The sequence below is a fragment of the Capsicum annuum genome, chromosome 12 (genome assembly GCF_002878395.1).
Source record: "Capsicum annuum cultivar UCD-10X-F1 chromosome 12, UCD10Xv1.1, whole genome shotgun sequence".
In the NCBI taxonomy this organism is placed as follows: Eukaryota; Viridiplantae; Streptophyta; class Magnoliopsida; order Solanales; family Solanaceae; genus Capsicum; species Capsicum annuum.
In genome coordinates, this window is record NC_061122.1 from 10,031,462 (window position 1) to 10,043,556 (window position 12,095).

Below are 12,095 nucleotides of genomic sequence, written 5' to 3' on the forward strand. Positions count from 1 at the left end.
TCCAATAGTACATAACCTTTTTGAGACTCAGAGTAGCCCATATGAATGGCTGTCTTTGATCTAGACAATATTTTGTCATGATTATTATCCTTAGCAAAACATAGATACCCTAAGACCTTGAGATGACCTAGGGATGGTTTTCTACCATGTAGTTTTTCATATGAAGATAAACCATTTAGTATTTGATTGGACAGTCTGTTGATAAGGTAGATAGCAGTTAGGATGCAGTGTCCCCAATATTCTATGGGTATATGAGCTTGAAATCTTATAGCTCTAGTAACCTCTAGTATATGACTGTGTTTCCTCTCAGGAACTCCATTTTGCTGAGGGATATATACACAAACAGTTTGATGAATAATGCCTAGGCTTTTAAACAAGTCTTGGCATGTGTGACTCAAGAATTCAAGGCCATTGTCAGTTCTTATAGTTTTGACTTGTTTATCAAACTGTGTTTTAACAAGAATGAAAAAACGTTTCAAAGTGAGATAGACTTTTGATTTTTGTTTAAGCAAAAAAAGCAAGTAACTCTAAATAGATCATCAACAATTGTAAGAAAGTACTTGTTTCCATTATAAGTAGGAACCTTATAAAGTCCCAAATGTCTACATGTATCAATTCAAAGATACTAGAACTTTTAATTGTACTAAGAGGAAAAAGACATCTAGTTTGTTTAGCACATGGGCATATTGTGCATTTAGTGATTTTATCAGTTATATCATGTACACTAAATGGTAAAATCTCTTTAGGACTAAGATAGAAGTGTGTCCAAGACTCATGTGCCATAGGTTAATATCTGAGTTGTCTGTGGTAGTGAATTCTGAGTTGTGTGCTGATATAGTGACACTTTGATCATTGTTGGAGTGATGATTTAGCAAAATGTATAGATCATCCACTTGTTTACCAATCTCCTTCACCCTCCCATTGAAGAGATCCCAAAAAAGACAAAAGTCAAGATAGAAGGAAGCATAACATTGTAACTCTTTAGTCAATTTGGAAACAGATAGCAAATTAAATTTGAATTCAAGCACATGAAACACATTAGAAACTGTGCCTTTGTTAGATATAGCACTGGAACCTGTGTGTGTAACTAAAGTAACATCACCATTAGACAGGTGTACTCTTTTTAGAGAGGGAGCCTTAGTTATTGATATTTGATCAATTAAATTGAGGCTTAAGGCCATGTGATTGGTGGCACCAGTGTCCACTATCCATTCAGGGTACTTAGATGTCATTAATGCCACATATTCAGGCATACCTGTTGTATTTGCAGATGCCTCAATTGAACCAAGATTGATTTGGCTGAGTAGTTTGAGTATTTGATCATATTGGTCCTTTGTGATTGGTGCACTTCCCCTTGGTATATAAGAATTGACGCAACTTGTAGTTCCAGTACTTGGAAGCTGTTGATATTGTTGGCCATCACGAGGGACCTGGTTTGATGAACCAGTAACCATATCACAAGATATATTTTGTCTGTAGAGATCAACACCATTAGTTTTTGTCTCAGCATCAGAAGTGACATTGTAAACAACACCATGTGAGATTCCATAATTTGTGGTGCCTTTCCTTTTGTACCTAAACTCAGAAGGATAACCTACCATCTTGATGCAATTATCTCTACTTTATCCCTTGATTTTACAGACATCATAATACAGATGTTGATTTTTCTTGAACTTATTCCCTCCTTGATGTCCAGTAGAACCACTTGTTTGATATCCATTTGATCGAGTATACATTGCACCTTAAATTGATTGATTCCACTCAATGGATTACTGCCTAGTATCCCAGCATTTGCAACTATACTTCTTTGAATTTTATCACTAATTTTCATTGAATAAGCCTGATTCACAGTAGGTACTGGACTCATCATCAAAATTTGTGTTCTTGCTTGAATATAACATTCATTTAGGCCCATAAGAAATTGAAACAACTTCAATTGTTGCAGATGCACTACATACTCTTTTGACTTGTTACAATTGCAGGTAAATGCAGGTACAAGGGTTTCAAATTCCTCCCATAGATTCTTCAGTCTTGAAACATACACAAAAACAGATGCATTTCCTTGAGTGAGTGTGACAATTTTCTTATGCAGATTGAAGGTTCTTGAACCATCAATCTTGGTAAATCTTTCTTGCAAGTCCATCCACACAGTTTTAGCATCTGAAGCATACATAAAACCACCTAATAGATTTTTTGATACTGAGTTCATTATTCAAGACAGAACTATGGCATTAACCATTTCCCAGTGATTCCACATATTTTCAGGGAAAGATTCTTGATCACAACTGCCATCAACCAATCCCAACTTATTTCTAGCCAATAATGCAATTCTCATAGAACTAACTGATATCATATTATCAACAAATGATACAGAATTTATGGCAGAAACAGAGAATTCTTTAATCAAGAAGAAGAAGAAGAAGAACACTCAGATTAAGAGGAAGTAGAAGCTGTAGTTTAGACGTCTTGAAAGAGTATGTTATACTAGTACATAAAGGTAGTTTATATAGTAGTTATAACTAACTTTTGTACTAGTTAGTTAACTAGATGACTGGACTAACTAACTAGTTGACTTGACGAATTACTAGCTGACTGGACTTTCTAACTAAGAACAACTTACTCTTTATATAACATCCACAATTGATACTAAAAATATTTTTGAATTATTCAAAATATAGAATAACTTTATCCACCGTTTTCTTTTTGGAAAGAAATGTCCTCGCAGTTAGTTAAGTAGCTTAAAAATGTGCAATCTAAGTTAGATCAAAAATACATTTCTACTATAAAAAAAAGTAGGAAAGAATGGGTCGATTTATCTTTGAACTATTAGAAATTATTTCAAAATGGGTTAATTTGGCCTACCGTTAAGTGCTCTTAATTAAATGTTTTTTTGCACTTATTTTGGAGCAATCGTTAATAGAAAGGATATTTTTGAATTAGTTGACTAGAATTTACATGCTGCATATTTAATCTCGTCTATAATACTCCTAATACAAATAGTAATAACAATAATAAAGATGATGAGAATAATGAAGACTAAAAAGTATAGCTCGATGAATAAAATATTTTGTATTCACGCAGGTTTCGAAACAAAAGAATGATAATTTACACACCTTTTGGTGCAAGGAGGAGAAAATAGAGAAGCAACAGGGAGAAAATTTGGGATTTTAACCATCTTAAAATTTCTCAATTAGAGTAGTTTTGCACATTTATAATTAATTGGGAATAGTTCTAATTTAGTGGTAGCTAGCGGTATGGACTGCGTACATTTTACCTTCTTCAGACCCCATTTATTGGGAATACACTGGATTTTTTGTTGTTGTTGTTGTAGTTTTAATTTAGTAGTAAATTTCAAAACATTACTGCAAACAACTATAATATTGAAGATTACACATAGAAATTTTTTTACTTTTTTTATATAAGAAATCTGAAAAAATTATTTTCTTCTATTTAAATAAATCGAGAGCAAGAGATCTTATTTCATCAAATAGTACTGATGGAGGATTTATAATGATGGAGGATTTATAATGAGCCATGCATATAATAAATGAGTTGTACAAAGTTTGTTACATATTGTTAAGAGGATTTTGGCAAAATTACATTTCCTTTTCTTGATTCCCTTCCCTTGTCTCGAATTTAATTTTAACAAGAAATTCCCTTCCCTTGTCTCGAATTTAATTTTAACAATAAAGAATTTCTGTTAAGGAGTGTTTTTTCTTTAATAGTAGGTGTTACACAATAGAGTAAATTTCAAATACGATATAATTAATTAAAAAGAACAATATAATCATTCCACAACTTTTTTTTTTCTCACATACATAGTGGTAGTCTTTATTTTATTTTTTTTAAGCCAAACAAGTAACATACAATTACTTCATTCATGATCAACAAAAGCGCTTTTTCAAACCGTGAGATATTTTATGCATCGAGCGGTCCGTTTGCATCAACAAAAGATGCAATAACACTTATAACTCTCACATTCTCCACGTAGGGCTCCTTCTAAGTTGGTGCACTTGTTGTTACACTCACCAAACCTGACCATAAAACAAGCCCCTCCAAATGTACCACTATACCTTTTGCAGTCTTGACCTTCCACACTTATTATCTCTGCACAAAAATTCAACATCCACATATTTAATAAGTTGTTTTAGTCAAATATTTTATGTATGTGGTTGTGCGAGTTTGTTTATATTGTCGGTATAGCTTGAGTTAAGATTTAATTTATATGTTATGGGTTTTGAATTGATGTCAAACTTGTAGCTGGTCTTAATTACTGGATTCACAATAAAATATTATTTTTTAATATTAATACAGAGTCCAAGTAAAAATTATTGGGTTCCTCCGAACCTCAAAGTAATACTCTATGTAACTTCACACATGATGGCGTGTTGGAATATAATTAAGTAAAGAAAATATATTTTTTTTAACAATACACTTTTATATGGGATGATCACACAATTTTAACAAAATTAGAATCTAAATGCATCACATTCTATTTCCTTTATGATAATAGAAATAACAATAATAATAATGAAAATAATAAGAACAAAGAAGGGTAAAAGAATGATTTTTTTACACACCTTTTGATGCAAGTAGGAGGAAGCAGAAAAACAGCAGGGAGAAAATTTGAGATTTAGCCATCTGAAAATTTCTCAATTAGAGTAATTAAGTGTGGGTTATGGTAATCATTGTTTAGCACATTTATAGGGAACTCAGAATAGTTCTCAATTATTGGCCCATTTTGTTAATTATGTTGTAAGTTCCAAAATATTAAACCACTAATAAATTGAAGATTACTAAGAGAAATTGGATGTATCTATTTGTCCTTTGGTTGAGTTGTCCGGATGACAATTTATAGTACTATGTTTTCACTTTATTTGAACTCTTTACAATTAATTTGGCATAATGTATAAACGGACACTCAAACTTGCCTCATCAGGCAAGTGAATATTCTAACTTTGAATATGTATATTTAGACACCTCAGTTCATCTCCACTGCATCAGTTGAGCACTCTTATGTTTCAACTTATAAAATGATCATTCAGACACCTCCAAAATTTATGTGTCACGTCAGCGTTTGGGGTTCATATGACATCGTGGGATGAGTTGGATTGTTAAGTTGCCAGTTGAAATCAAGTTGAAGTGTCTGGATGAGTGCTCTCAAAGTTGGAGTGCTTACTTGCCAGTTGACATGATTCATATGTCTGTAAATTTTGATGGACAAAGTTGATTTTCTGAAATAAGATAATAATTCTACCCCAAGATGAGAATGTTAAAGCGTCTCTATTTCAATCTGTAATGATACAAGCTTTCAGTTGCCTATTTTTCACTTACTATAAAGTCTATTTTGAGCTAACATTTATAAAACATGATGTCATGACTCAACAAACAAAAATCTGTTGATTGCCACTTTCTTGATGACAAGAAGAAGTTGAACAACAACATGAAGGAATTGAGAGGAGAAACGCGTTGTGAAGATCTTCTGCAGCAACGCCTTTCTTGATGAGTGAAATGATGTAGTCCATGAAGGATGAATCACACGGTAGTGTAATAGGGCCGCCACTTGGTAGTCCAAACTCCTCTTCAGACATGTTCAAAAGTTGCATAACGACCTCATTTTCCAAGTACGTCAAGGGAAATACATAGCGCGTTTGATCTATTGTATACACTACAAAATGACCTTTTTCGACTATAGAGGACGAGGGTGTACTGCAACCGCCTGCATTACTGTTGTTTCTTGGAAATGAAATCCTCTTCCTCTGCTTGGCTGCAAACTTCTGCCATCTCCTGGCCATCTTGATGAGTTTCTTAGCGCTCAGCATTGCCATTTTTTCTTGGAAGATCGGAAACAAGAAAGTAAACTGGAAATTTAGAACAATTTGGTGTCGAACAGATAATGCTTGTAGTTGTAGTTGATGAAAACATATTACAGAAGAGGGGTTAAGGGGTTATTTATATAGAATGCTGTTGACAGGCTTTGGGTTGGAGCTGAAGTTATCGTGACTAACCACCGAAGGCAAAGCCATGTGCCATGCTTGTTGGCTGTGCATATATGGGGCCTTAAATTTGTGGATGAAGCTAAGTTAAAAGGGTTAACGATTATTAGTTGTCTAGTTTTAACCAAAGTGCTTGATGCATTTATTTAATTCGCTGTAGCCATATCTTAAACCAAGTGGTCCAGCACAAATTCATCAATTTCATCCATTCTTGTGGCTTTTATCTTTAGGTGTATTTTCTGCTCCAAATCATGAGTAGTAGTGGGGCATGTAGTGTTATTGTTCAACAAATTTATGGCCTGAATATTTGGACACTAATGGAATAGGCAAAACCATGTGAAACTTCATGTGCTGTTGTCTCTCAAATTTCTCTTCACCACAACATTTATATATGGAATTACCAAATTGTTGTCTGTGTAGTTCTCTAAATTCTTCTCCTTCGCCTTCATCATTTGGAATTACCAAATAGCCCTCGAGACAATGGGTATCAATGTGGCTCCGTTTATTCTTGCAAATCGGTTCTTAATGAGGTCTTCAACATCCATGAGGAGTTCCAAAACGTCATTGTGCAGTATATGTAGGAGAGAGCCAAAAGAAGAGATTCGTTGTGCCAGTATCATACTTGAGGCTGCCTCTATTTCAAGACTTTTTTAACTAATTAATCCGAAGAGGAGTTCGGATTTGATCATCCAATGGGTGGTTTTACAATACCTTGCAATGACGATGTGTTTATTGATCTTACTTCCCGCTTAAGAAGATCATCAGTAGTATCATAGTGCGAATTCTTCAACAAATGAAATTTTGTAAGAATAGTTAGAGAGGACTATTCATTGTACAGTAGGAAGGAAAATTCAATTGCAACAGCTTCACCTTGTGGTCATTTTGCAGAATGGCCTTTGTGACAAGTAACAAGAAGTTACACAGTTAAAAAGGATAGTCCGGTGCACTAAGCTGTAATGGACCAACTTATTATTTTCTTTTAATAAAGGGTTAATTGGTAATTATAACCAATTATTAATAGTAATTAAGGAAATTAAAAGTGGTCAAACCAAAAGTTGCTTCAGTTTCACGTTAAGTTTAGCATAAACAGAACATTAGGGCAGTTTTAATCCCATTATTCTGGGAAGAGAAAGCAAGCAACATCGAAAAAAAAACATATAAGTTGAAGAACACAAAAGTGGGATTGAAGATTTTCAGTTGTTAAGGTAAGAATTCTGTTTTCATTGTTCTTTGACATGGAAAGTAAAATACACGTACAGTAGGATAATAGTTGCTCATGATATTAGTGCAGGTGTTTGTTCATGATGTTAAGTGATAGAATAGAATTAATTGGGGCTTATGATTGATCTGAAGTGAAGGGATTAATATTGGTTAATGTTGAATATGTAGTGGAAAAAGTATTTATATATATAAAGAAGAAGAAACGAAGCAGGTAGTTAATGAAACTTGTCATTGCTCCCAAGTGTTTTGTTGGTAACTTTCTTTGCTAAGCAAACATCAAATAGGTAAATAATGTGAAGGGCAATGATTGATTGGTGGTGGGAGGAATTATTCGCAGGTATCGCTTCTTAGTAGTAGAAAACAGTGAAGTTAGTGATCTTGTGGGTTAGAAATCATGGGTTATTAATTCGAAATTTCTGTTTCGGCAACTTTTCCTTATTAGATTATTCTTGATTCATGGATAATAGTGTGAGATAGTAAGGTTTAGCTTTAACCTTGTACAATAAGGATATTGGGATTTGACCTCAAATAGTATAATTGACATCATTATTTAATATTTTGCATAGATTGAATCCATTAAAGGCTATTTGATTGGTGTTCTACGCATATTGAGGTTGTGGAACTTGTCATTAGCGAGGTAAGTGAGACTTTAAGCTTTGATGCTTGCTTTTAAAATTTGCTTTATTAAAATTATGTTTTTCTACCTAGTCCATGTGTTGGAAAAAGCGCGTGACTTGGTAGAATTGGTGGTATTGATTATTTGTGGATATGTATTTGTAAAGTTTAGTGAGAGCTGTTTAGTGATAATATGTGAGGTGATATAGGGGTGTTGTACATATTTTTCGTCGCTGCCGTTATAGTCTCAAGGGGCATACATAGTTGTCGTAATATGTTAGGGGCATTATTTATGCTGCCGTAATATGTTAAGGGCATTATTTATACTGCCGTAACATGTTAGGGACATTACTTATGTTGCCGTAATATGTTAGAGGTTTGTACATGCTGCCATAGTAGACCTTTTTGGAGCATTATATATGCTGCAGTGGACTTGTCGGGGTGTTAGGCCAATCACCTTCACTGCCGTTTATGATAAGTCGTGAGAATTGATTGAGTTGAGATATAGAGTGACATTTTTGAACTTCCTTTGTATCTTATTGACATTACTTTATGAGAGATATTATGTACATATTGTTTGTGTATTTTGTATTTTCTAACACTTGTTCCAGGGGTATTAAAGTAGCGGGTCGAGGATCTTACTGGGTTATATTTATATAGCTCACTTCTTACTGGCATACCTATAATACCCCGCATTTTTCCTTGCTTCATTTCATCCCTAAAATGCCAAAGATTAGCTTCAAGAATGAATAACATTTATTTCATATGGAATTTTCCAAATTTAGACCTTTCATTGTGTGGTAAATGGAATAAGATTTCCATCAATACCAAATTCGTCCAAATTAGATATGCGGTTGAGAAGTTATGGCATTTTAGTGTTGACAGTGTGCCATTCAAGCAACCACCGCATCGCGATGAAGGGTGAATTCATAATTGTCGAATTCCAGTAGCTCACTGCGATTCCATCGCATCGCGGTGAGTATAGCGCCAAGAGGTCCATCGCATTACGGTGAAGTGTAAAGAGGCAATTTTCAATTTCCAGTGACTCACCGCGATTCCATCGCATCGCGGTGAGTATAGTGATAGGGGGATCACCGCATCATGGTGAAGGCATATTTGCCATGTCCTTGATCCATAATTAGAAATGCATGTTTCATGACCTTTATCCAAGTATATGAAATGCTTATTAGGTGGAACATGTTCCTAGAAATCATTTAGAGCCAAGTTGAGCTAAGATCCTTTAATTCGTCCAATGTTTGGTGTTTGATTCTACAAGGGTCAACTTTGAAAGTGTATAACTTTTGATGTATGTAGAATTTTTCATCTCAAGACCCACCAAATCGTAGATAATTGAATTAGCTTTCCAACGATATCAATTTCGCTAAAATCCATTACCCAAGTCAAAAGTTATGACATTTTTCGTATGAGGCAGTAGCTCACGCGATTACACCGCGTCGCGGTGGTCCTTCAAACGGCAATACGGGTCACGAATTTTTGTTTTAAATTATGGAGGGGCAATTGGGTCTTTTTCCACCTCAACCCAGGTCGTAAAACATGATCTAAAGCTTCAATTGGAGCATTATTTGCCCCCATTCTCCAATTTTTCCCTCAAGAACAACCCTAATCAATTCCCTCAAGAATAAGCAATTCCATCTTCTTCTTTTCAACAAAAAGATCAAGAATTTAGGGTTTCTAATCCAAGAACTTCAAGAATGATTCCAAGATCATCTCCAAATGCTTCAAAGTTCAAGATCTCCAAATGCTTCAAAGTTCAAGATTTTACATTTAATTCACCAAATCCAAACTATTAAGGTATGTGGGATTTGAACTACTGGACTAGTGTTTCTTGATGTTTTATTCTATAGATTCCAAGTGAGATTAGTATGTGAGGTTAATCATGCCTAGCACCAGACACTAAGTTTGAATAGTATATGATTAGCAAGGTGGATGCAATAATTTTTTGGTTAGTGTGGCTAGTTGTATGGAAGTGATTTAGTAGGCTTGAACAGTGTATGCAAGAGCTTAAGTTTATTTGTTTTCAATGATGTATGATGTTGCAGGTATATATAGAAGAGTACCCAAGGTGATATGGGGCTTCATTATTTTATAAACTTATCAAGTGTTGTGTGGTTAGTAGTACCCCTTGAATTGATAAGTATGAATGAGGCTATATGGTATACGATGTCCTTGTTAGTTAACTTATGGGTTATAAGTTGATGATGTTGTAAGTTAGAGATGTGATATTAGCAGAGTATGAAAGAAGTTAGTATGGTTCAGCAAGGTTTTAGAGATATCCATGTTAAGTGTTAGAATCTAAGTTGGTGAGTGTTTAAGTTGTTATGTGATGAATTTTGGGGCCATAGAAATCTAAGAGTTGAATCTCAAAAGAAGATATTAGCATTGGGTGTTATACGTGAAGTTATAGTCCCTCAGGGTAAGTTTAGTTTATGTGTATTGATTATATCCCAGACTCTAGAGTAAAGTGATTGCAGTTTAGATTAGAGTTTATATAGTGGTTCACAACTTAGAGTGATGTCTTAAAGCTAAAGGGGAGATGCTAGAATAAGTAATCAAGTCAGGCTTCTAGATTCTAGTAATGATGTCAGAATGTTATAGAGCATCAGAAAGTGAGGATAAGGCTCAACCCATTCTTACTTTAGTATTTTCAGTTATCCCAACACCTACTCATGCCTTACGTTTCATTTCCATGATCATAGTTCATATTCATGCATATGATAGAGAATCATATACTCTCCTAGTTCCTAAAATGAGGAGTTCCAGTTCATTTAGCAGTCGGAATCACATTCCATAAGTTATGAACTCCAAATTCAGGTCCTGCAACTCATGACTTATGTACTCATGCTTTATAGTATGTTTAGTTTCAAGTACTCATGCAACACTCCTAACGATTAGCAAAAAATTCAGATTCGTATCATGTACGTCCTCAGACTAGATCTCTTTAATGAATCCATGTTGTGAATGATCTATTCCTCAGGTCTCAGTAGAGTGTCAAGTTATACATAGTATCCCTTCATATTTCAGGTCTTCATGTTCTAACTTTTTGTTACCTTTCCTTAGGTCAAGATAGTGATGACGAATAATTGTCTAGATGGGAGATAGTAAATATTTCTTGTTGATGAAAGATCGTTGTATGCTTGTTTTAGCTAAGGAAGTAAAAGTTAAGTAAGATTGAGGCCAAGTCTTTGATACATGTCATGGTTAGTTGAAGTTTTATGTGTTATGTTTGGGAAGATTGTTGTATGCTTGTTTTATGTAGGTCTATAAAAAGAGGAATATTGAGGTGAAGTTTTTTGTGTATGACTTGGTTAGTTGGGAATATTTTAAGTGAGCCTTCTTAAGAATAGTGCATGGAAGTTGTTTTTGGTAGGGGTTGGTGGGATATGGAAAAGATGCTTTATGAGTGTTTGTTTAGAAGTGCATATGTGGTTATGAAGATAGGCTTGAATGTCATGTTTGTATATATTTGGATGAATGCACTACGTGTTAGTGAATGTCTAGTATGAGGTTGAATGTGGTTGTTAGAGTGGTAATGAGAATTATGCATGAGATGAGAAGTTGTGAAATGCAGTGTGTGTTGAATTTATGATTCAGACTAGTATTACAGTATTATGTAGTGTATCTTGTGATTTTGAGTTAGGCTTGAAGATGGTGAGAGAATTTAGTTTAGTTTAGACATTAGTAGATGCATTTATCAATGCCCTGTGAGAATTTTAAGTAAGTCCAGCGAGTATAGTACTTGAGGGGAATAGTATAGTTGAGAGAGTGTTTGAGAAGTGTTGCTAAGCTTGAAAGTAAGAAGCTGCAGTGGTTAAGGCCTAGAAATTCTATTTGACGTATGAATTATAGGTCTATGTTCCATGCTATAGAGTTATCGCAATGTTGAAGTTTGTTATTCAGATGTCTTGTTCAGATCATGCCCAGAGTTATTTGCTCCCCTAATATCGTTAGAACTCCTTAGAAAGAGTGTTAAAGAAAACACCTTATTTGGGGTGTGATCATTCAATATGAATCGGTCCGTATAGCCAACATTCCAGTTTGACGGCCAGACAGTCAAATTTCTATCATTTTCCATCTTCTGATTTAGGCTAGTCTTAATACCAACAATTTCATGAGTATAGCCATTTCAAGAGATAGTTTATTCACATCCAAGTAAATTGTGAAATTCAGCTCAGTACTGACATCATGCATCAGTTTTAGATTCGGATATTAAGTCATGGTTCAGTTCGTAAGTATCCTGTATAT

At 34.4% G+C, this 12,095-nt stretch overlaps 1 protein-coding gene across 1 annotated transcript; it reads right to left on the minus strand.

Moving 5' to 3' along the window:
- Positions 1-5,264: 5,264 nt before the first annotated feature.
- On the minus strand, positions 5,265-6,102 carry LOC107849795 (auxin-responsive protein SAUR68). The gene has a single exon (XM_016694352.2). The coding sequence runs from the start codon at positions 5,826-5,828 to the stop codon at positions 5,382-5,384; it is 447 nt and encodes a 148-aa protein (XP_016549838.2). The 5' UTR covers positions 5,829-6,102; the 3' UTR covers positions 5,265-5,381.
- Between the last annotated feature and the right edge of the window lie 5,993 nt (positions 6,103-12,095).